At 39.7% G+C, this 24,703-nt stretch overlaps 1 protein-coding gene across 4 annotated transcripts in view; it reads right to left on the bottom strand.

The window, feature by feature from the left end:
• The window catches only part of PIGG (phosphatidylinositol glycan anchor biosynthesis class G (EMM blood group)), a 166,713-nt gene that overhangs the window by 59,819 nt on the left and 82,191 nt on the right, over nucleotides 1-24,703 (bottom strand). For all 4 annotated transcript variants that reach the window (XM_074953613.1, XM_074953614.1, XM_074953616.1 and 1 more), the window contains exons 10-12: nucleotides 20,048-20,239; nucleotides 5,614-5,923; nucleotides 1,170-1,333 (exon numbers count right to left, since the gene is read on the bottom strand). In XM_074953613.1, coding sequence (XP_074809714.1) covers nucleotides 1,170-1,333; nucleotides 5,614-5,923; nucleotides 20,048-20,239 — 666 coding nt within the window. The remainder of the gene's footprint in view (nucleotides 1-1,169; nucleotides 1,334-5,613; nucleotides 5,924-20,047; nucleotides 20,240-24,703) is intronic.

Below are 24,703 nucleotides of genomic sequence, written 5' to 3'. Positions count from 1 at the left end.
TTTTGGCCCAATCCTCCAATTTGTCTAGGTCCCTCTGTATCCTATCCCTGCCCTCCAGCGTATCTACCACTCCTCCCAGTTTAGTATCATGAAGTAAATGAAGTTCAATTTCAAATATTTATTTTTAAAATGTATTTGCATTTTAAATTTATAAAATATATTCCAAAATTGGAGATTTAGCCTTTCCAATTTTCAACAGCACAAAAATGATTTTGTTAAATACTTTCCTAACTTCCAAGTGTAAAGTGTTCCCAATTTACACAAAATTATGTAGTAGGCCTAGATCATCAATCCCTTTGACAGAATTTAAAATTTCTAAAAATAAACAGTTACAAAAAACACACTTTTTTTTAATTAATTCTTTAAACGCTGAATGGATTACTCAGTGGGCCATTGCTATGGTTACACTGATAAAGGAAGGAAAGATTTGTTCAGTCTCCAAAAATCCAGCCTAAAACTGAGAAATACTTATGCTGCTGCAGGGACATATTATTCAACCAAATCAATACGAGCTTCCGTTTAAGATGCTACCTCAAAAACATTGCTACAAAATTTTAGCTTTCATCTTTGTTATAAAAAGCATTCTAAAAACATGCTGTACAAGCCATTCTCCCTTTGGAAAATCATTAGAAGACTGATACCCATCTGCATGAATACTGTACATTGCCAAGTGTAAGGTTTTCAAAATATTCCTAAAACCTCAAATTTTGAACCTGAAACCGAAGTAAAAAAATTACAGGAGCTTTGTCTTGTCTTACTCCTCTCCCTCACAGTACTACACTGACACAAAAGCAGTTTTACCCCACTGTGCTGGGCACTGTATGGACTGATACAGATGGAGAGGGAATCTCTGCTCCAGACAGCTCACAATCTAAGTGACAGGTGAAAGGATGGGGATGGGGATAGAACATCATACAGATAAACATGGAGATGATTAACAAACCTGTGCCAGATCCAGGATTTTTTTTTAAAACATGGGAATAAAAATAGGGTGAGAAATAAGGGAGTTAGTAAGAGTACTGAACTATAAAAAGGGCAGGAAGAGCAACTAAGGGCTAAAGTTAAGGGGGGAAAGGCATATGAGCTCCTGTTTACATTATGTGGATGCTTTTCTGTATCTGTGAGAACCATTACTTTTAATTTTATCAGCTTTTAGTACAGACAATTACCTGCTAACTTCGGAACTCAAGTAGCACAGCAAGTGAATGGCCCAAAGCAAAGGTCCTGCGTACGTTGCAAACCCAGTAAGAAAAATTGCTGGTATTTCCACATAGTTGTCTAATCCCACAAAACCAGCTGAAATATCCACTGTAGCGATACTATTTGAGTTTCCCTGAAAATAAAACAAAGATATCACTTAGATGTCTGAAAGGCAGAATGAAACAGTACACAAAGAGTTTAATTAACACGTAGGTTTAAAGGCTTAATAAGTCTTTGAGCCCTAAATCAATATTCTGAATTTAACTAAAGAAACTTATGAGAAAGAGGTTCTACGTTAGCACATAAATGAGGAACACAAACAACCCTTGAAGCATGAAGCTTTTCTCACAAGCAAGAATAAAAACAAATCTTTGGCAAACGCAAAACTACCTTAATATAGCATATATGCTGTGGAGAATAACTCCTTTATGTTCAAAAGTCTGAAGGACGGGAGGCAACCATATGCCTCTGAAAATAGCACTCATTTTGCTCAAAACATGAAATTTCATATGGTCAGAAGCACCTCTCACTATCTGGAAGCTATTAGTTGCATTGCCTTGGCGACATTTTGCGACAGCGACAATAAGGAAGTGCTATGTCAGACTAACGAGTTTCCAATCTGCTTTAACACTAGTTTAATGACACAGAAGCTTAGTGTTCTTCTGATTGCTTTTCCTCATGACCTGGCCTTAAACACATGCCTCTCTTTAGTAACTAGAGTATCATGCAGAATAAATAGGTGTACAAGCAGGTTGTGCAAGAAAAATCAAGAGTTATTTTAAATAATTATTTGAATCCAATCATTAAATTTAATATGAAATAAAAGAAGAAAGGCAAGAACAATATTCAAGGTTTTAGCCAACAATTTCCTTCCTCCCTCTTACAGGCACATTGTTTCAAAAGACAGTTAAAGACGACAAGTCTGACCAATGCAATCAAATGGAAGCCTCATCTGCCAATGGTCATCCATTCCTGACAATTTTACATTGTAAGTTCTTTTGAATAAAGTTTTACTAATATGAACTTCTCCGCATATTTTCAATTGCTATTTTCTTAGTTATGAAGCCGACCATGGAATACTAACTGAAACCTCAACTTATGAACTGGATTTGGAGACTTTTTAAAAGACATTATTTAGTTTAAGCTGTCACTGCTTGTAAACATCAGGTTTCAGCATGAAGACAGGTTTCAGCCAGACCACACCACATGATCCATTGTCTACAGCCAAGCTCTACGATACAACCGCATTTGCTCCAACCCCTCAGATAGAGACAAACACCTACAAGATCTCTATCAAGCGTTCTTACAACTACAATACCCACCTGCTGAAGTGAAGAAACAGATTGACAGAGCCAGAGGAGTACCCAAAAGTTACCTACTACAGGACAGGCCCAACAAAGAAAATAACAGAACGCCACTAGCCATCACCTTCAGCCCCCAACTAAAACCTCTCCAACGCATCATCAAGGATCTACAACCTATCCTGAAGGATGACCCATCACTCTCTCAGATCTTGGGAGACAGGCCAGTCCTTGCTTACAGACAGCCCCCCAACCTGAAGCAAATACTCACCAGCAACCACATACCACACAACAGAACCACTAACCCAGGAACCTATCCTTGCAACAAAGCCCGTTGCCAACTGTGTCCACATATCTATTCAGGGGACACCATCATAGGGCCTAATCACATCAGCCACACTATCAGAGGCTCGTTCACCTGCACATCTACCAATGTGATATAAGCCATCATGTGCCAGCAATGCCCCTCTGCCATGTACATTGGCCAAACTGGACAGTCTCTACGTAAACGAACAAATGGACACAAATCAGACTTCAAGAATTATAACATTCAAAAACCAGTTGGAGAACACTTCAATCTCTTTGGTCACTCGATTACAGACCTAAAAGTGGCTATTCTTCAACAAAAAAAACTTCAAAAACAGACTCCAACGAGAGACTGCTGAATTGGAATTAATTTGTAAACTGGATACAATTAACTTAAGCTTGAATAAAGACTGGGAGTGAAAGGGTCATTACACAAAGTAAAACTATTTCCCCATGTTTATTCCCCCCTCCCCTCCGCCCTGTTCCTCAGACGTTCTTGTCAAGTGCTGGAAATGGCCCACCTTGATTATTGCTACAAAAGGTTCCCCCACCCCCGCTCTCCTGCTGGTAATAGCTCACCTTACCTGATCACTCTTGTTACAGTGTGTATGGTAACACCCATTGTTTCATGTTCTCTGTGTATATAAATCTCCCCACTGTATTTTCCACTGAATGCATCCGTGAGCTGTAGCTCACGAAAGCCTATGCTCAAATAAATGTGTTAGTCTCTAAGGTGCCACAAGTCCTCCTTTTCTTTTAGTATGAAGACAATGGTCTACATTTTTTTAGGACTCTATAATTAATGAAGACTAAAGTAATCTTTACTTCTGTTGTCACTGCATGCTCTGAATTAAACAGCAATGATAAAACCACAGGGCACTTCCAGGGAATTAATGATCCATTGGAAGGAGCGGATGGCTTGAGGCTCAGGAAAATAATGATAATCAGGCAAGGTTTGTTGAAAAATTCATTGAGGTTCATAAGCTACTGACTTACAGTAACAACGTGACACACAAAAAAGATGCTGATTTAACTGTATTAAATTTGTTACAGTTGGTTAATAAGCTTGATTTTTTTTCCCTTCATCTTGTAACACAATGTAGCAATTAAAGCAAAAAAGCAACAGGAGTCAAAGTAAGCTGGCTTTCGCATCTTCATCTCAATAAAAGCCCTCAATTATACTGATCCAGCCACTGGCAAATTAACATCTTTCCTCTAAATATAACTATTTCTCCAATTTTACAATAAAAATACCATATTTAAAAGTTAAGAAAGTGTCCCTGATAATTTCCCTGATGAAAAGCCTGGCCAGCAACCCTCACACCTCATATAGAATATATTCCCATATAGCAGGAGAAAAAGCCACAGAAATTCCTTATGACTAACCACCCGCAATGTCTCTCTCATTCAGAAGGAAGTCAATCCAATCCACATCTCCCTTCCACAGGGCTGGAAATGCTGGTTGAGGTAGCCTGGGACCAGCACAAAAAGGAAAAAGAGGGAAAAATGTCACCCTCCCAAATCAATGTCCATAAATAATGTATCCTTATATTCTATATCCCCAATATTACCCTGAGAGTTATATTTGCCACCCTTACTCACAGTAGAGCAGCTCTACTCATTGATATCAATGAGGCTCTGCAGGAAGTAAGGTAGCAGAATTTGGCCTTTCTTCAGATTCTCGACAAATTACATTTACAATAGTTTTCATCACACCTAAACTACATCAAAGTTTCATACAGTTCCAGTTCAGAGGCTTTGTATGTCTCAAGTCAGTGACAGAACTAGATTTGTCTGTTGCTATTTTAAATATTATCATGTCTGTTAACATTCTTAAATTAATTATTTGTATTGCAGTAGCACCTAGGAGTCCTGGGACTCTATATTAAAGTGGAATATTTTTATACAAACCAGCATGATCCAAGCAGGGTGAATGAACATGATTTTACATGCCAGTGTTTTTGCCAATATTACAGTCCACAATGAAGATATTTACTGGAGTTACCTGATCTTTTCCCCATTTGAAAAAAACAGTGGCAGTAAATATTTATACTATGGCAGGAAATCAAAGCACTTCTGAGAATTTGGCAAAACACCATCTCAAATTATTTATTAAATACCTTAATTAACATGGACCGTAGAAGTTTTTCAAAAGCTTTTAAAATTTTTAAATTAGTCCACTTAGCCCTTGTGTCTTCCCATTGCCCACTGAAACTACCACTATTAATACTTCCTGCTCCACAAATGAACTTTACATATTTCCTTTTTTATATACTTTATTTCTGATGCTCTATTCCTTCAAGAAATTAGTTGATGTTATAATATTAAGAATAAAAAACATTCTGAAAGTTGTATCACTATTTTCAGAAGCTATCCTTCCCCATGTGTGCCAGGATAGATTTTACCATATATTTTATTAGTACTAGCCTTTAGAGAGAGGCTAAAATAGAACAGAAGTTATAAATTGATTGCAATTTTATATTAGCTTAGTTCATGTTCTTGCCAAGAACACTGTACATTTTATTTATTTATATATATATTATATATATATACACACACACACACACACACGCGCGCATGTTAGCACTATTTATTTATTTTTTGTATGTACGTGCAAACGTTATTCCACACTAAATAGCATAGGTTGGTGGAGAATAAAGTTAACTGAAACCTAGGGGCCTCACTCTGCATGAGTAGTTCCACTGACTTGAGTCTTTGCAGGAACAGGCCCTATGGTGCAATTTAACACAAAAATGGTAGAATACCTACACACATTATTTTCATTGATGCAATATTATCAGCTTACCTGAAAATAGAAGAAAGCTTGGCCAAACCAATAATGCATAATAGTAATTTGAGCTGCATCAAATTTTAGTGGCTTCCAGATACATCTTGTCATTATCACTTGAATCAGTAGGCAAAACACCAAAACTGGCAGGTTATGGGGTCTAAATAGCAGGGCTGCTAGCAGAACCAATCCGCTATATACTTCCCATAAACCGATACTCTTGGTCTTGCAGTCTGCAGATATAACCTGTGATTTGAGTAAATCTTTCGTTCCAGTGAAGATTATGCCAAGAACAAAGACGTAAACAAAACGAGCTTCAATAATTCCCCTAAGAAGGAAAACCAGAAAGATAATTTGTTAGTAGCTATTTTCACAAGTCAAAAAAAGTATGAGACAAAGATGATTCTGAGAAATGCATCAAAATTCAAGTGTGATCACTGGCTAAGTGTGTCATAAAGTGTATTTCAAATAGAATAGTGTTAAAATATTTCAAAATTTAAACTGTGCTACCCCAATGAAACAGCTTTGGCAACGAACACATTAGTTTTTTTAATTGTTAAGTCAGCTAAAGTCACTGCAATGGTCTGTTACTCCTATCAAGTATCAATCCTGGTACATATGGGGAAGGATAGCTCCTAAACTTACTAACATCCAGATGGCTTGTCAGTTTAACACATGAATTTTATCTTGAAATTTAAAATTCAACAACTTTTTAGATTTAGGAAGTTTCTTTCAACAACTAATTATTTGGTTTGTGTCAGTTCTTTCAAATCACAGGCATTTAAGGCTATATCAAAATATTACTCAAATGTTTTTATTTCAGCCAATCAGAGATCCACGATCTACAGTTCTCTTAGAAAATCGAACACAGTGGGCATGAATGGACTTTTCACAATAATCTCCCAATTTTAAACAGTATACACCTGACTAGAATCACTGGATGCATAGTACTACATCACCTTAAACTCTGGTAATGTGCAAACTGCAAATTAATAGCAGGTGAAGAAAGGTTAACATTAAGCTTGAGATTTTAAGCACACCAGATTTAGGAAACTGAAAAGTTAAAAGTTCATACAACGGGAACTTGACTAGGTTATACTTTTGACAAAGTAATTAGATCACTTCATTCAGTTAAATGTATAATCAACCTTGAATATATACAAAAGCAGCAATATGGCTTACTGTTTTATGAATATTAACTTGTGTATTTAATTTCTCAACCTTCACATTCCATTAACAGAATTTGGGTGTTTTGGGGTTTTTTACATGTAATGTCTTTATATTTTTCTCTTTCTCCTCCTCCCCCCCAAGTACTATTGTTCCAATTCACTTCTGCTTGCATGTAAATTTCTGCATATGATACCTTTCTGAAAATAAAGTACTTGTGCAAACAGTGGTTAAGATTTTCAAAAAATGGTTGTTTACGATCAGGTTCTGAAATTCTTAATCACAAAGTGGCACAACTTATCAATTTTAATGTTTCAAGGCACAAGAAAACCACTAAAATGAGGCTAGGAAGCGTCTCTGGTCAGGTTTTTATGTAACTTTCTGACATAGGGTTTCTTGTACCATCCTCTGAAGCGTACAATACTATCTGCTGTTGAGGACGGGATACTGGTGGGTACAAATGGAGAGGATAAATTGTAGAAAAGGAAAAGAATTAAGAAACAACCAGGAAAAAATAACTTTTTGAAAATCATCTAAAAAGTTTATGAATAAATGTTGCTGACCTGTAACCCCTGACCTGATTTTAGGGAGCAACATTAAATTGTATATCATAGGCTAAGGCATATTAACATGCTTTAAGATAGTAGTATAGAAGTTAGAGCTGTAATAGTAGTAGAATAACAAAAAAATAATATTTGAGATGGGCTTTGCAATAAGTTGAGGCCTAGTAAAGTCTGTTAGTTTAAGTATCATTATCTTAAGCAGCAGACAGTTAGCAGAAGGCCTAACACTTAGGCCAAGAGTAAGTGCTTAACTTAGAGTTATATAATTTAGCAATTTATAATAAGCTAACCACAAAAGAACAAACCAAATCTAATTTTGGGGAGTTTTTTTAGTATGTGTAACCATGTGATTAACCTCATTCCCATATTGGAAACAATGAAAAGTGTATTAATGCGGTATTGATGCAAACAGCTATGTTATCAACTGAAACTCCAGTTATGGTTTTCCAGACAGCCAGACATGGATGGGGGTCAGGATTCAGTCAAATATGGTCACCAGACATGTGAGTGTGTCCAGGGGAAGGAGGCATGAGGTATTTAAAAAAAAAAAAAAAAAAGATGTCCAACAGGACATCGGAATCAACAAAGTAGATGGAAGCCCAAATATTATTCAGGCTCATGATGAACTTCCCCAAAATGATTCCTAGAGTATATCTTTTGGAAAAACAACCAATCTTGATTTAAAGATGGGTCAATGATGGAGAATCCACCATGAGCCTTGGTAAGTTGTTCCAATGGTTAATTACTCTCACCGTTAAAAATTTATGCTTTCAATTTGTCTAGCTTCAACTTCCAGCCATTAGATCATGTTATACTTTTCTCCGATAGATTGAAGAGCCCATTATTAAATATTTGCTCCCCGTGTTGGTACTTATAGATTGTAATCAAGTCACCCATTAACCTTCTCTTCATTAAGCTAAATTAAGCTCCTTAAGTCTATCACTATAAGGCATGTTTTCCAATCCTTTAATTATTCTTGGGGTTCTTCTCTGAACCCTCTCCAATTTATCAACATTCTCCTTTAGGATTGAAGCCATTCTCTTGACTTTACTGTTGGTAGTACTAAAAACATTTAACCAATTTTCTGTTTTAGAATATCAGAACACACCACATTTCACAGCTTCTTAAGCAAAACCAGTATTTTAGGGAATGTATGCTAACCATTTCCTACAACTGATATTTTAGTACACCCATAAATTGATCTTTATTCTCCATTTCCAGGTACCATCCCAGCCATAATATCATGCATTTGAGAGGGGAGCAAAAGTTTTTGAAACAACCTGAAGTGATCACTGGGCTCCAGAATTTTGAGAACGGCTGTTCAAGAAGAAGAGAGCATGAGACAAGGCAAAGCAGAACTGAGAGGAAGAGAAGGTATCTAGATGTACACTAAAAATTAATTGGTGCGTCTCTGTTCATTGGGCAAACTGGACCAAAGTCAGCATTCACTGTGGACTACTGAGCCACCCAATAGTACAATGGGGTCCTAGTCCATAACCAGGACTCCTAGGTGCTATGTAATACAAATAAATGAAAAATGCTAAAAAATAATATTTTTAGGAAACCAAATACCAAAGAATTTCTCCATTGCCACAATTAACTACTTATATGTTCTGAGTGGAGGGTGAACATGCCCTGCTCTATAGATACCAGAATCAATTCAGATCTTAAAGTAAACTGATTCAGAAGCTCTCAGGTGCTCAAGATGTGGTAGTCTGGATCACATAACCCAACTTTGGACAAACCTGATTTCAACCAGGAAAGCATTCACAAGAAACAAGCTTAGCCAGAATCTCCTGGAAAAAGTCAAAGCAAAACTTTTCCTTTTCAAATGCGTATGTTTCAACTCTTTGTGAAACCAATTTGCATTAGCATCCCAAATAGAATAATAGAATCATAGAATATCAGGGTTGGAAGGGACCACAGGAGGTCATCTAGTCCAACCCCCTGCTCAAAGTAGGACCAATCCCCAATTTTTGCCCCAATAGGCAACCTTGACCAAAAAACTACATTTTCATATCAGAGAAAGCCTAGAAATGAAAAGAGAGGATGGGGGGAAATTGGGGAGATTATCTGGGGCTCCAGTTCTTTTCAGTAGCACCAACATTAATAATTTGTGGTTCTATCAAGCCAATAAAGGCTGAAGAAACCTGACACTAATGATGAGGACTTTCAACATATAAAGACAAAAAAACCCCACACCCACCATTAAGCCTTCAAAGCAATTTTTTTTTAAAAGGCGGAGACACAAATGAAACCTAACACTACAAGCTAGTACTTGCTTGCACATTGGTGTACAGTATTTAAGTGTTTTCCACTTAACGTCCAGTTCATATGAAAGTCAGAACTTCCTTGCATTGATTTTTTCTGGTCTGCAAAGCAATTAGCCAGTAGCTATTAAACAATGTTGCCCACAGAGATTTTCCATGTGATCATGATATATACCCTACTGACAATTTCTATTTTTGGAAATGAGTTCTCCCCGCTTCTCTCCCCCACCCCCCAAAAATTCAGCTGAAAATATCTTTCGCCTTTAAGGGCTTTTTCTCTCCCTTGCTTCTGTAATAAATATACAGTCCTTGCCTCAGAATTTAAAATTTAGTTTAATGACAAGATGCAACAGTCAGGGAAAGGTAAATTAACAATATGTGCATGTATTTGTACAATAAAGCTGTCTTCACAACATAGTTCACCACCTGGCAGGGATCTGCAGGCATCATGGCAGAGTGTCTTAAAGGATTTGAAGGAAAGTGTTTTGGACTGACCTGAGTTCAAACAGGGCACAAAGTTGGAGAAGAAAGAGTGGATTTGATTTAAATCACTAGTCAGGAAGACTCGATTTAATCATGGATTTCTACATAAAAGTGCATTCTTGTTGGTTGTTATAACCTTAATGCATATTCTTCACAACTCAGAGATAGATGTAGGTTTCATTTTTAGAAGGTACACACTCTACATTTTTAAAGTGATGTTCCTTTCATCATCTTCAGGGCAGCTTCCTCCTGAGAAGGAATACTTCTCATGATGTTGTTTCATTCGCACAACCAGGCCTTGCATTTCTTTGTTGCACTGTTTGCATTTTGCACGCATGCCTATCTTACCCACAGGTAGAGGAATGTCATTAAAATGTTCCCAAACTGGGTCTCTTATGGCCTGCTGCCATTATAGGTTTTCCCTTCTAGTGAAAGAATGATATGGTAGATCTCAAATCAATGAAGGCTACACTCAGAAAGACCTCAAGACTTCTGGAACACGCTGCTCAAACAGTTTCACTTTTGTTTCTACTGCCTGTCCCTCCTTCTCACATTTATCTCCAGACTTCTTCTCCTAGTCCAGATCTATTCTGCCCCCAACAATCTTCTATTCATTGAACTTTTTGGAACTTTGCACTTTTAGAGAGAGGTACGGGACTGACTCTGTGTACACAAATTTGCAGAGGGAGAATAGGGTTGAGGTCTGTTATTTCTCACCTCTATATATTAATTTATTTATTTAAAAACATTTTTGCTGTTAACAAGCATGGTATCTCTGGAGAGACAAATCCACAGTTTGAGAACTGAAAAACTAAGCATGTCTGATGGTATCGTCTAGACTGAGCACTGAGTGCCATTGGGTAGATAAAAAGATTAACCTAAATAATCTATACAGAAGCCCCGGCTACCCCATAAAATTGGGACCCTAATCCATGAACTATTGGAACTCATTTACAAAACTTTTCTTAAACATTACATGAATATATGGTTTTATACTATAGAATTAGAATTTATAATCCCTATTCCATGATGAGATCTCTTTGAGCTATAATTTATCTTAATTAAAACTGTCTTTAGATAAAATGCTTTTTGAGGGGAAAAAACTATCAAAAAAATCTGATTTTTTATTTTGATTTTTTTAAAACATTGATTTTTATCCACCCTGGAAGCAAATGGTCTTTTCAAATTGACAGCACCCTTTTTAAGGCAAGGAATTGCATCTTTTGGACACAATTTTCAAATATTTTTTCAAGTTGGAAGCACTTATACAAACATCAGCTGGGTTGAATAGTCTCAGTAAGAAAAACCAACCATTACTGTGCAATACATGTTTCATGCAAATGTCCAGTTAAAAAAGTATTTTAAAAAGTGACCAACTGAAAATTTACTGGAAAATATGACGTCTGAAGTAAAAGAATTTCTCCTGCCCTTGTACTCTCTGCGGGAAAGAATTTCACTCTTAATTAGAAGCGAAAATCTAATACAAAGTACTATGTACAACTAGATCAAGGAGCATATGTAATTCAAAATCACAGAAGCACCAACTTAAGAGCAAACATTCAAGATGGCAATATCACATTAACCAAGTCAAATCAAGCAATAGGCAGGGCAATGAGGCAATTTTAGCACAAATCATGAATTTAACCAGGTACTTACAAACATCTGAAAACACCGTGTCCAGTATTATAAAAACCTGCCCTTGGACGCTCTGCAGTTCTCTGGTCTGAAATTTCCCTCTCTCTCCCCCCCTCCACTGAAGATAAAACTACAGTTTCCAGTTGTGACTGCTGCTCAAGGTGGATGAGGAAAAAGGTAATTAAAATATGCACACTCTTCCATGGCTTGTGCTAGATAGTCTCTAAATTAAAAACCATTGAAGAATAATTTGACCCTTCTCTGTCCCTCAAATTACCTATTTAAAGAGATAAAATGTGGAGAGTGGAAAAAATCATTTAAAAAATGGTAGTGTGAAGAAAGTAAGACAATGTTGCATCATCTTAATGTATGTGCTTGTCTGGGAGAATTTCGCGTTTGAAACTTCACTGGCCAAATAGGTCATAGCTTTTATCTAAGATGTTAATTAAGGGCAACACCTGATGCTGTTCTCTAAAGATATTTTTTTCTTGTAGCTTGTCTCAATATATTTAAATGACTCCTGTGAGGATAATTAGTGAAATAACTTGATACAGTAAAAGCTGTTTTATCCAGCATGTTGGGGGAATGGGGGTTGTTGGTAGATGAAAAGTGCTGGTTAACTAAAGAGGAAGGGAGTTTGGGTGAGGGAGAGGGCTTGGGGCAGGTGGTCAGGGTGCAGGAGGGGCTCGGCATGCTGGATCCGGGGGGCACTCACCTCGGGCAGCTCCCCGCAAGCGGCAACCTGTGGAGGCGTAGCTAGGTAGCTATGTGCGCTGCCTCCACCCATAGACGCCACCCCTGCAGCTCCCATTGGCCGCAATTCCTGGCAGGGAACTTGGGGCAGGGACAGGGTGCAGAGTGGTCTGCTGTGCCTCTGCCTAGGAGCAGCCGGGACTGGTTGCTGCTTGCAGGGAGCCGCCCAAGGTGAGTGCCTCCCAGATCCAGCACCCCGAGTCCCCTCCTGTGCCCTAACCCCCTGCCCCGAGCCCCCTCCTGCACCCCAAGCTCCCACCCGGAGCCTGCTCTCTGAACCCTGTGCCGCACCCCAACCCCCAGCCCCGCCCCTCACCCAAACTCCCTCCCTCTTAGTTAACCAGCATTTTTCACTTACCGGCAACCCCCATTTCCCTGACATGCTGGAAAAAAAAGCTTCTACTGTACTGTCAAGCCATGGGAGAACTTGGCCAATGTCAGCACGATGTGAGACAAGAGCTTTTAAAGTGGATTAAGCTTTCTGGAAAGTAATGTGGGATAGGTTCAGTTGGATCCTCTTTTTGCTGTAGATGATCACACTTTACAGGGTTGCCACACCTCTTATTTCATTCATGATGCCTCATGAAAGGAAAGAATCAGGTTCTCTGTCTTGAAACAATACGGAGTTTACAGGATGCCTTTTTCCCCATCCTGTATATTTTACCGTGGAAAGGGAGCCAGTTGGCCTTAGTAATCTGTGACAAACTTGACATGTTACCTGCCTTTTGGGCCATATTTTTTAATTTGAAGATTTTAAATATAATTTTCAGAGACCTCCTAGCCTTATTTTTAATGTATAATTGTCATAACCATAGGGGTAGCCTAAATTCCTCCTTACCGGAAAGGGGTTAAGAAGCTCAAGTAACCTGGTTGGCACCTGACCAAAGGAACCAATGGGGACAAAAGATACTTTCAAATCTGGGGGGAGGGGAGATTTTGTTTTGGGTTCTTTGTTTCTGTGGCCGTTCGCCCTTGGGACTAAGAGGGACCGGACATCAATCCATGTTCTCCAAATCTTTCTAAACAAGTGTCTCATATTTCAAACTTATAAGTAATAGCCAGGGCACAAAACAAGTGTATTAGTTTATCTTTGTTTTCTCAACTTGTGAATTTTCCCTTTGCTAGAGGGAGGTTTATCCCTGTTTTGTTGTAACTTTGAAACTAAGGCTAAAGGGGGTTCCTCTGTGTTCTTTGAATTTTCTGCTACTCTGTAAGATTAACTACCAGCCTCAATTTACAAAGGTGATTCTTTTACCTTTTTCTCTTTAAATAAAATCCTTCTTTTTAAGAACCTAACTGATTTTTCCATTGTTCCAAGACCCAGGGGTTTGCGTCTTTGATCATTTTGTAACCAATTGGTTAGGATCTTATTCGCAAGCTTCCCCAGGAAAGGGGTGTATAGGCTTGGGGGAATAGGACTCCAAGTGGTCTTTCCCTGATTGTTAAATCACTTGGTGGTGGCAGCGATCCCAAGGCAAGAAGAGAATCTGTGCCTTGGGGAAGTTTTAACCTAAGCTGGTAAGAATAAGCTTAGTGGATCTTTCATGCGGGTCCCTGTATCTGTACCCTAGAGTTCAGAGTGGGGAAGGAACCCTGACAATAATTATGAAAGGTTTTTTTATAATACTGAACACGGTGTTTTCAGATGTTTGTAAGTACCTGGTTAAATTCATGATTTGTGCTCAAATTGCCTCATTGCCCTGCCTATTGCTTGATTTGACTTGGTTAATGTGATATTGCCATCTTGAATGTTTGCTCTTAAGATGGTGCTTCTGTGATGTTGAATTACATATGCTCCTTGATCTAGTTGTACACAGTACTTTGTATTAGATTTTCACTTCTAATTAAGAGTGAAATTCTTTCCCGCAGAGAGTCCAAGAGCAGGAGATAGCTACTGGGCTTCTTATTCTTCCCTCTCTTGTAATAACTGTCATCAAATGAGGCACCTGCCACTTTGCAGTCAAGCATAGAGGAGACTAGCTCTGATCCATGCCTGGACACGTTGGGGCCACCTCTGCTATCCAGTAGGATATTTGAGATGTACAAAGGCAGAAAGTGCAAGCTTTTGTTGCTGCTGTTTTTAATAGAGGTATTTGTCTTCTACTGATCACATAAGAAGTGAGATAAGACCATTACTGCCTCCAGAGTCAAATATGTTGTAAGTAGTGCATGTCAGAAGCTATATGTGAATTCTACTTTTCTTCATGTAAGCAAGGATTAACTGTGGGATTTCTTAAATAGCTTCCAAAAATATTTCTATTATAGGCAAAACTGGCAGCAATGGCTTTAACTAAGTAAGGTTGCATAACACTTAATTTTTAAGACTCTTTTCAGTGGTTTACAACTCTGCCAAATTTCCATGCTAGTCTCTGCCTTTGGCTAATTTTTTTCTCTGAGGAAGAGAGAGAGATGCAGCAAACAGCTCAGCTAAGGATTTTCAAGGATTAGGTTAGGGAAATATTTTTTGCCAATGTGAAAACATTCTCCTAACATTCCATTGAGGAGCTCTAGCATTTCCATACTGGGAAGTCGGGCTGAAATTCAGCAAGGTGGTGGTACTTCGATCAGAGGGTTGCCTTTTGTCGTCCCTGTGAAAATCTATTCAAACTAGTCTGAACATTAAATTTCTGACAACCGTCATTTATCCATGTTCAACAGAGAAAGTTTGGCAGCAAATTTCTCCAAAGATTCCATTTGTACTGAGAATGCTCAATTCCCACATAGCTCCATGGCAACCACACTGAGCATGCTCAATGCCCACACAGCTCATGTTCAAGGGGCTGAAAAAGACAAACAGCATCCAGGAGGAGCACTTGCTGGGGGATGCTTTAGTGTTAGGTACTAGAACAGGGCAGGGACAGTCTCTCCTATACCGTCAATGCTCCCCCTTGGTGGTGCCCAGGCTACATTGGAGAAGAAAGAATCAGCCTGACTGGAATGCAGATGAATGACAAGCAGCAAGGACACAGTGACATGCTAGGGGACAAGAGGCAGAAGGGTCTGAAATCACTTGAGGACATTCCTTTCTATACCATGGAATTGAAGCCTAGAGTCCTGAGTCAAAATTCTTCTGCTATCAACCAATGTCTGAAACTCACTGGCAAAATGTGTCTCTCTTTAGTGACTGGCCTATAGAGAGGTTAAGAGCCTATTCTTGCTACCAATTATCCCGTTACCTCAAATAGCAGAGGTCTGGGCTGCAGATCTAAAGGTTCCTACCCTGTTGACAAACCACGTGTGGGCTTAATATGGTTCCAAATAGTGGATTTTTTTTTAAAGCTTGCTTTTTAAAAATGAAGAAATTACACACAAAAAGCTATGTTCAAATAATATTAGAATTGCAAAATCAAGCACTTAAAAGTTAGGAAATGCCAGAATTTAATGTTTCCTGTGCAGTCCTAATTCAGCCCCCTTGTGCATGTACATGATTGTAGTGGGGCGCCTGCCCCACTCCAGTAGGCAGGGGGTTAAAAGCAGCACTGGAGACAGCTGCAGCTGGGAAAAGGAGTGAAAGCACTTGAGTGGTGAAAAGCACAGGTGTGGCCAGCTCAATCAGGGCCCAGCTGGCCCGTATAAGAGGGCTGTGGGCCAGAAGTTGGAGGAGTCTCTCTCCAGCCCTGGGGGGAGAAGGGCTAGCTGCCTCAGAGGAAGAAACCTGAACTGGAGCAGTGCTGGGGAATAGGGCAAGGGAACTGGGGAGCTTCAGCCTGGTAAAAACCCAGGCTACAGACCTTGTTGAAGGCCTACAGAGGTACTGGGGCTGCAGAGATCCAGCCTGGGAATAGGCAAAGGCAACAGGTGATGATGAGTGGCCATTACAGACTGCATTCTGCCCAAGAGAAAGGGAGCTAGATGGTGACTGGCAGTAGCCATTGAGGCAAGGTGGGGATAGAGGGTTAGGGGTTCCCCTGGGAGGGGAGACCCAGAGAGTGGGCATACTGTAGAGGACAGAACCCCGAGGTAAAGGGGCACCGGAGTCTGGGAGGGACACGGGGGCCTGAGGCAGGCGAGCCACCAGCAGAAGGAGGTCCTCCATACGCTGGAGAGCTAATTCCCAGACAACCAGCAGGAGGTGCTGCACTCGTGGGTCCTTGCTTCGCTACAATGATACAGTCCGTAACTGCATGATCAGACACTTCTCACAGGACCTCTGCTTCATTTAACATATTCAAAGGTTGTATAGTGGATGAAGCTTTTGTGTGGAGGGTCCTGTGTCATTTGTTGCAGAAACTGGGAGGTGTGAGGTAAATACAGGCAGTCCCCAGACTTACGACACAATTGGTTCCTTACGATTGCATTTGTAAGTTGGAACTCAGAACTGCAATCTACTCCATTGCAGGACCGAGCATTGTAAACTTGAAACCTATAGTCATAAGTCGAATCAGGGTGTCAATGTAGAAGCATCGTAAGTGCCGTTCATTGTAACTCGAACATCGTAAAGTCGAGGACTGCCTGTAATGTAGGGGACTGCAGGAACTGAAAGGATGACCTCTTGGTTACGGAAATACATTGACACCCTGAAGATCTGAGTTCTAGTCATGTCTCTGCCACCAAGCTTCTAACTGATGCTGGGCAAGTCACACATCAAACTTTTCACAAGTGGACACTCTGTTTCTCACTTTCTTAGTGCTCAGCTTGAGAAACTTGGGATACTTGGGGCTTCATTTGCAGACACACTGGGCACTCAGTGCAACTGAAGTCAATGGAAGCTGTGTTATTAATGTATGTGCTATAAAAGTAGTAACATATCTGTCAAGAACATCCACTAGGGCCCAATTTTCAATATTGACTTTAACCTCTGTGCATCTTAGTTCCTCATCTGTAAAATGTGAATATCATCATCTAACAAGGGATCCTCTGAATCCATTCATTAATGTTTGTGTAGCACTCAGCAGCTATGGTGAGGAGTTCCTGAGAAAATCCCATGAGGAAATAATTCTGTATGGAATTCAGGGTTTGGATGGTGCGCAGTAAATAAGGCACAAGTAAAGAGAAATATTCAACAACTACCCATTCAGTGAACACCATTCATTTTGTGCACTGAATGAGGCAGGGAGTCCTGATGTAAAAATAATAAGTGATCATAAAGTACAGGTTGTTGGCAATGTATACATATAATGGGGCTGAATGAAGGTTACACAGAAATTTTTTTTGACTTTCCCACCTTTTAGGTACTTGACGTTGCAACCTTAACATTCTTTTAATGTAGTTTTTATATGTAACCTAATACACAACATTTCTCACATTATGGTCAAGTTACAAAATTAGGAAAAGCATTATTTGCTACGTGATCTTAGCAAGTTAAGAGTTACAAATAAAAAACACAGGTTTCCTGATTTGCAGTCCAGCATTGGACCATGTTGCCTTTCCAGATATTTCTACCAGATTGTGTCAGAGTTCAGGCACATTTGCAAGGCAAGGTAGAAAGACCTGCATTACTGCAGCCCATAGAATCATAGAATATCAGGGGTGGAAGTCACCTCAGGAGGTCATCTAGTCCAACCCCATGCTCAGAGCAGGACCAAGCCCCAATTTTTGCCCCAGATCCCTAAATGGCCCCCTCAAGGATTGAACTCTCAACCCTGGGTTTAGCAGGCCAATGCTCAAACCACTGAGCTATCCCTCCCCCATAATGTATGTATTCTACACTTCAGTCTCTATGGCAGTATTTTTATCTTAAAAGGTAAAGGTAGTAGGCAGTTTTAAAGTGGATGTCCTGTCAACGCAAGTAACAGGGAAGCCCTGATACGTAATGCTAAGGATGGTGTAAAGACAAGGTTAAGGTATACTGGCAGAGGTGTGCACCAAAGCTTGTAGTGTACCTGCTCCCATTTAGAAAAAGCACTAAAATTCTCCAATTTAAAAAGCCTTGTGCCATTTCTATATCTAAACAGTCATTTAATGTTAACATGCAAGTCTCACTCTTAAATGTGAGACTCAGTCAGCCACGACTGTAACTGATCGTGAAGTTTGGTTTTATTAATCTAAAGAACTTTTAAGCCACTGCATAATCAAAGCCATAAATGAAAGGTCTGACATAGCAGTTTAAGCAAATCACCATATTCACATTTAAAATTAAGCTGAGTATAAAAGCCCTATATTTTCTTAGTCAATTCGAATTGCAATTAAGACGCTGACTATAGTGTAAATCAGCTGTCAGTGAAACCTTTGCTCACTTTGTAAATTTAAGAACTCCACTTATTACTGTAACTATTCTTTTAATTTGCAGTTCAGCTGATACAGTTAACATTCTGTTCCACACTGCAGTATTTTTTCTCACTGAAGGAATTGCATTCTACCCTAAGGAATTGTAGTCCAACAAAAACTAAAAATCATATTTAGCAATCAGATGTATTTCCAGACAAACACATTCAAGCACGTAGCCAGATTCTGTAATCCAAGTAAAGGTCAATGGAAATTTTTGTATGCAGAAGATCAAATATCTTAATACTAATTAAGGAAGTAAGTTATCTTCAAATATCTCTACTACATATAAAAGAAATATATGCACCACTGGTACAGTTGGCCTTAGTTAGTCTAAAAATCTTTTCCTAGGCTGCTTTCCAAGGTAACTCCCAATCTCCACTTCTTACAGAGGGTGTGGCCTCTGATCCCCAATCCTGAACCAAGCTACCCAGACTCAGGTCAAATTCTAAGCGATCTCTGAACAATTTATTCTAGCCACAAGCCAATCATCTTTCTAGAATTTCCCCCAAAAGACTACAGGAATGCATCCTGAAGCTTTCCCACAATTCTGATGCTCCCTTTAGAACATGTTGGCGCTGCAGGTCCAGCTATATCACAACAAAAACTGAAAAATATCAGATAGGTTATAAAAGAATCAAAGCTGCTTTCCTGCACTCCGAAAGCAGCTAATGCTCAGTATGAGAAAAAAAGCCCTCATGAATTAGAAGCATCATTGGGTTGTTTCATCTCACATGGTAAACAACATATCACCTGCTGACAGGTATGGTGGGAAAGGAGACTCAAAACTCTTAGCTTTGAAAGTTCTCAGTCTGTATAATGCTCCAAGCTTTAGACCCCAAAAGCAGAAATCTATTACATCTTGAAAGGCTATGGAGCACAACTCTCAGCTGTAAGAAACAGAAAGGCACAGGGAAACTGTTTCCTAAACGTATTTTTAGCCTTGTAGTCAAATAGTAAACCATTTCATTGTTATAAATAAGTCAGGTTGGCATTGTTCTGTACTAAATGTAGCAAATCAACATAATAGTAAATAAAACAGCAAAGGTAGTAATCTTTATAAGCCAGATTCAATAATGGAAATGGAAAAAAATGGTAACTGGCTAGATCAATAAGCTATGCCTCAAGGTAGTCAGTGTATGTGTGTCAGCCTTTGAGAGGTTTCCAATTTGAGATATGGTACAGGAACATACCACTTTATTGTACCCAAATATTATTTAAAGCCATAACACGAAACTTGTTAGGGCACACCCTAAGAGAACCATCCCTTTGCTCATAACAGCCTGATTCTAACAGAGATAACGGTGCTATTGTTTCAGTATCCAAAGTGTTAAAACTGTTCTAGAAGTTGATTTAAATATCTGCTGATGAACTTACTTTGAGATATCTCTGCTGTCTTGTTGCCATGGAAATGCAACATTTCCAATGGCTGCCCGGTAACTGTAGACTCCCAAGAGCCCAAGTGCCATCGCTATTTTCGAAACCAGGGAGCATCTCCTCTGAACCAGAATGAAGAGCATAACTAAGGAGACAGCTGCCAGAAGGGACAGTACAGCTTTGTGTTCAGAACTGTAAAAGAAAGGAAAAAAATAAATCTATAATTACTGCTAAAATACATTGAACATAGCTCCAGCAACTGTAGTGAATTTCCAAATTAATCACTGCACTGACATCTGTTACTAGCTTTCTAAGAGATATGGTCAAATATTTTAGTATTTTTAGAAAAACGATTTTGTTAATGAGGTTTTATATTCAAGCATGCATGTTTAAAAGTAATCATGTCTCATCATATGTTAGTTGGTCTGTTTTAACTGGATAAAACAAAGTTTCATATGATATAAAAAAATTGTAACGATTTAAAACCAAAATTTTATATTTATATACACGTGCAAAATTCACCATCACTTCTACTACAGCATTCTAGTTTCTCTAATATAAGGCAACAAGGATTGTTACAGTACTTCACAAGCATCTCTTTTTAAATTATAACTCTGCATATATATATCCATTTTATTAAATTTTAGATGTATAAGTTGTACAAAATGTTCCCTAAAGCCATCACATCTAACGACATAATGTAGCACACAAGTTTTCCTCCAATAGCAAAAGAACAATCACTGAAACAAACCAAACCTATTAGCACAATGGGGGTCCTGATCCATGACTATGAATCCCAGTGTTATGGTAAAACAATACAATAAATAGAAAACAAGACAGACATGAGCCTTGCATCATGCCCTAAAGATGCACAGAAGTTCTCTCTTTTAGACCAGCAGGTGGAGTGCATTCCATAGCAAGTGGTATACACTGATATCCTGCCCATTGCCAAATATTGAAACATACGGAGTGCTGGCACTCAGACACTATAGAAAAACCTAAATCACATTAGATAGAGTACTTCATCTGACCTCAACTACCCTGATGGTAAATGGGGAGAGATGAAGTTTCCAGTACTGGGATCTAAGGTTTTTGTTTTTTTAAATAGGAAAGTAGACAGCTGGAACTGAACCCAAAAGCCAAGCAGGAAACCAGCAGTTGATGTCTATCTCCATATGTTAATGTTTTTTATTTGTTCCAAATGCCATGACTTTGACTGCACAGGCCAGAATCACACATACACCCTGAGAACCAGTGGCTACACCCTGCCACACTTCAGCATTTCAAAGTCCTCACATTTTGAAATGCTATGGGGAAAGACTGCTGGCCTCTGGCAGACTGACACCGGACCTAGGCTATATTAGCATGAGCTCCACATCGTATCACGGGAGTTGGAGTTCTTTCTTAAATTTTGTCATGCTTTCTTTCCTTATTACCTGCTTTTCTTTGAATTCTACAAGGAAACACAAGACAGCTATTTCAGCTATACAGATGGGAGTCAGCCAGGCTAGAGCTGAAAGAAAATACATTCCCTCTTGGTCCTTCCATGTGACCCAGTCAGCTCCCCATCCAGCTTGGAGAGGCTCCCAGGGGAGGTACTGCTCTTTGCAGGGAAGGGAGGCGAAGAAAGGTGATGCTGGAGCACCAGGAGAAGCAAGTACATTTACTTGATGTAATCTTACCGTGTCTCTTCCCCAGTATCCTTTTTTCAGATCTCAAGAGCCTGGGAAACGTTGCTGAGGTCCTATGGACTGCTGTGGCAATCCCAAGGTAGTATGTACACTGGCAGCTACATGCCTTAATGGCAGAGACCCTGTGCACGTACATGCAATAAGACAGTTACCTACCTTCGAGATGTGGGTGCAGACGTATTCCATAACCCAACCTCTGTCCCCTCTGCAACAGAGTCTTAACTCTTGATGTTCAGCGCAAAGGCTGATGCTGCCCTTAAATAACCTAAGGAGAGGCTAAAAGTCAGAGACCATGAGCACCGCCCCACAGGTACTGCTAGGCAAAGTTCTTCAGCTTCAGTGCAGCAGGTGTGCGCACACCTGAGTGGAATACACATCTGCACTCACATCTCGAAGAACAACTGTTACCATACAGGTGAGTAAGTCTTTTCTTCTTCAGGTGGTTGCAGACATGTATTCCACTCAGGTGATTCACAAGCCACATCGGTAGGAGGTGAGGCTCAGAGTCTACTTAAAGAATGACCACACTCTGTCTCTGAAAAACTGAGTATGCAGGGTCTCTGCCCATTAAGGCATGTAGCTGACTTACTCATAGACTTTAAGGCCACAAGGGACCATCATGATTTATCTAGTCTGACCTCCAGCTCATCAGAGGCCACAGAACCACACCCACCCACTCCTGTAATAGACCCCTAACCTCTGGCTGAGTTACTGAAGTCCTCAAATCATGATTTAAAGACTTCAAGTTACAGAAAATTCACTGTTTACTCTAGTTCAAACCAGTAAAATGATCCAGAACCCAACCTGCAGAGAAAGGCAAAATAACCCCAGAGTCTCTGCCAATCTGACCTGCAGGAAAATTCCTTCCTGACCCCAAATATGGTGACCTGTTAGACCCCGAGCATGTTGGTGAGACCCACCAGTAAGATACCTGGGAAAGAATTCACTGTAGTAACTCAGAGCCTTCCCCCCCTAGTGTCCCATCTCTGGCTGTGGCAGATATTTGCTCATAACAGTAGCAGATGGACCACATGCAATTGTTGGCAACCTCATCATACCATTCCTTCCATAAACTTATCAAGCTCAGTCTCAAAACGAGTTAGGTTTTTTACCCCCACAGCTACCCTTGGAAGACTGTTCCAGAACTTCACTCCTCTGATGCTTAGAAACCTTCATCTAATTTCAAGACGTCACTTGTTGGTGGCCAGTTTATACTCATTTGTTCTTGTGCCAACACTGGCCCTTAACTTAAATAACTCCACTTCCTTCCTGGTGTTTACTCTTCTGATGTATTTATACAGAGCAATCATATCTCCCCGCAGCCTTTGTTCTGTTAGGCTAAACAAGCCAAGCTCCTTAAGTCTTCTTTCATAAGCTAGGTTCTCCATTCCTCTGATCATCCTAGTAGAAGGCCAGAACTGTACACACTATTCATTCCAGATGAGGTCTCATCAGTGACTTGTATAATGGTAACAACACTTCCCTATCTCTACTGGAAATACCTCACCTGATGCATCCCAGGATTGCATTAGCCTTTTTCACAGCTACATCACACTGGCGACTCAGTCATCAATATACCTAGGTCTTTCTCCTCCTCCTATGTTATTTCCAACTGATAAGTACCCAGCTTATAGCAAAAGTTCCTGTTTAGTCAGTCCCTCAGAGCGTGACCTTACATTCTGCAAAATTTTATACTCTTCTTGCAGAAGTGATAGTAATAAGAAAGGCTATCTTTTGGCACAGATGAGACAGAACAGGTTGCCAGGGGCTCAGAGGCCCCACAAGGGCAGTTAATACAGTATTAAGGTCTCACAAGAGAAATGGTGCTTTCACAGGTAGGTAGAGACACATGACTCCTCTCAGAAATCTCACTATAATGGAGTTGGAGAAAGTTGACTTCCCTTGTATTGGAGGATGAAATGTTGAGATCATGGCTAAGTGGACACTCAATAAACTGTGACACAGTCCAGAGGACTATAGGTGTAGCAGATACTCCAAAATGTCCTGAATGCCAACTAGCATAGGTTGAACCTAAACGATTGCTGAAGGAGATGTTGCTGCTGTCATCATTGCCCTGCAAAGTAACACCTCTATCACCAGGGTAAAACCCCCAGTGAACACAATGCCCATTTACTGAGGTGCTTAATGATTTAGATATCTAACTTCAGACATCCATGCTTGAAAATTCTAGTTTTAATCTCAGCGGAAATTTAGTGCATTTTGCCTAAACTACAGAATGCAATTAGATACAACATGTTTCTGGGGAAAGAATCTGAAAAATGCCTTTCTATATGTTTCTTACTACACCAGCCACTTTTCATTACGTTTCTACTCTCTCACTGTTCCAGTGAACACAGAATGCATTTGTTTACTAGCTTTGACCTCTTCTTACCAGCGTGAATACAGGTAGAGTGAAAGGAATGATAAATGAGTTCATGATTTTTATTTGAGGCGAGCAAAGCCTTTTCCACTTGTTTACTTTCATTTTGCTAATGTGCTGTACATAATAGTACAACAGACCCAACACTCCCACAGTAAACTGATTTTTTTTTGTTAAAGATAAATATATTTTTGAAAGACACTCTCTAGGGTATATATAGTAAGCTTTGCAGCTTTTAATTATGGGTAATTTGTTTTGCTAAGGGCTAGTCCAGCAATATATTGTGACAAAGTTCCTGCGCTACCTTGGTGGGTCTTGCGCTTATTGGCGGATTTGCTTGCCTTGGAGCTTCACAGCAGCCCTCAGCTTGGCCATTTTTCTGAATTCACAGTCCAGGTCAACTCCTCCTGTGTCTGACCAGGAGTTGGGAGGATTTGGGGGGAACCCGGGCCTGCCCTCTACTCCGGGTTCCAGCCCAGGGCCCTGTGGAATGCAGCTGTCTGGAGTGCCTCCTGGAACAGCTGTGCAACAGCTACAACTCCCTGGGCTACTTCCCCATGGCCTCCTCCCAACACCTTCTTTATC

Source organism: Natator depressus, chromosome 5 (assembly GCF_965152275.1).
Source record: "Natator depressus isolate rNatDep1 chromosome 5, rNatDep2.hap1, whole genome shotgun sequence".
Taxonomy (NCBI): domain Eukaryota; kingdom Metazoa; phylum Chordata; order Testudines; family Cheloniidae; genus Natator; species Natator depressus.
The sequence above is the reverse complement of the archived record's forward strand: the minus strand, read 5'-3'. Positions and strand labels throughout refer to the sequence as shown.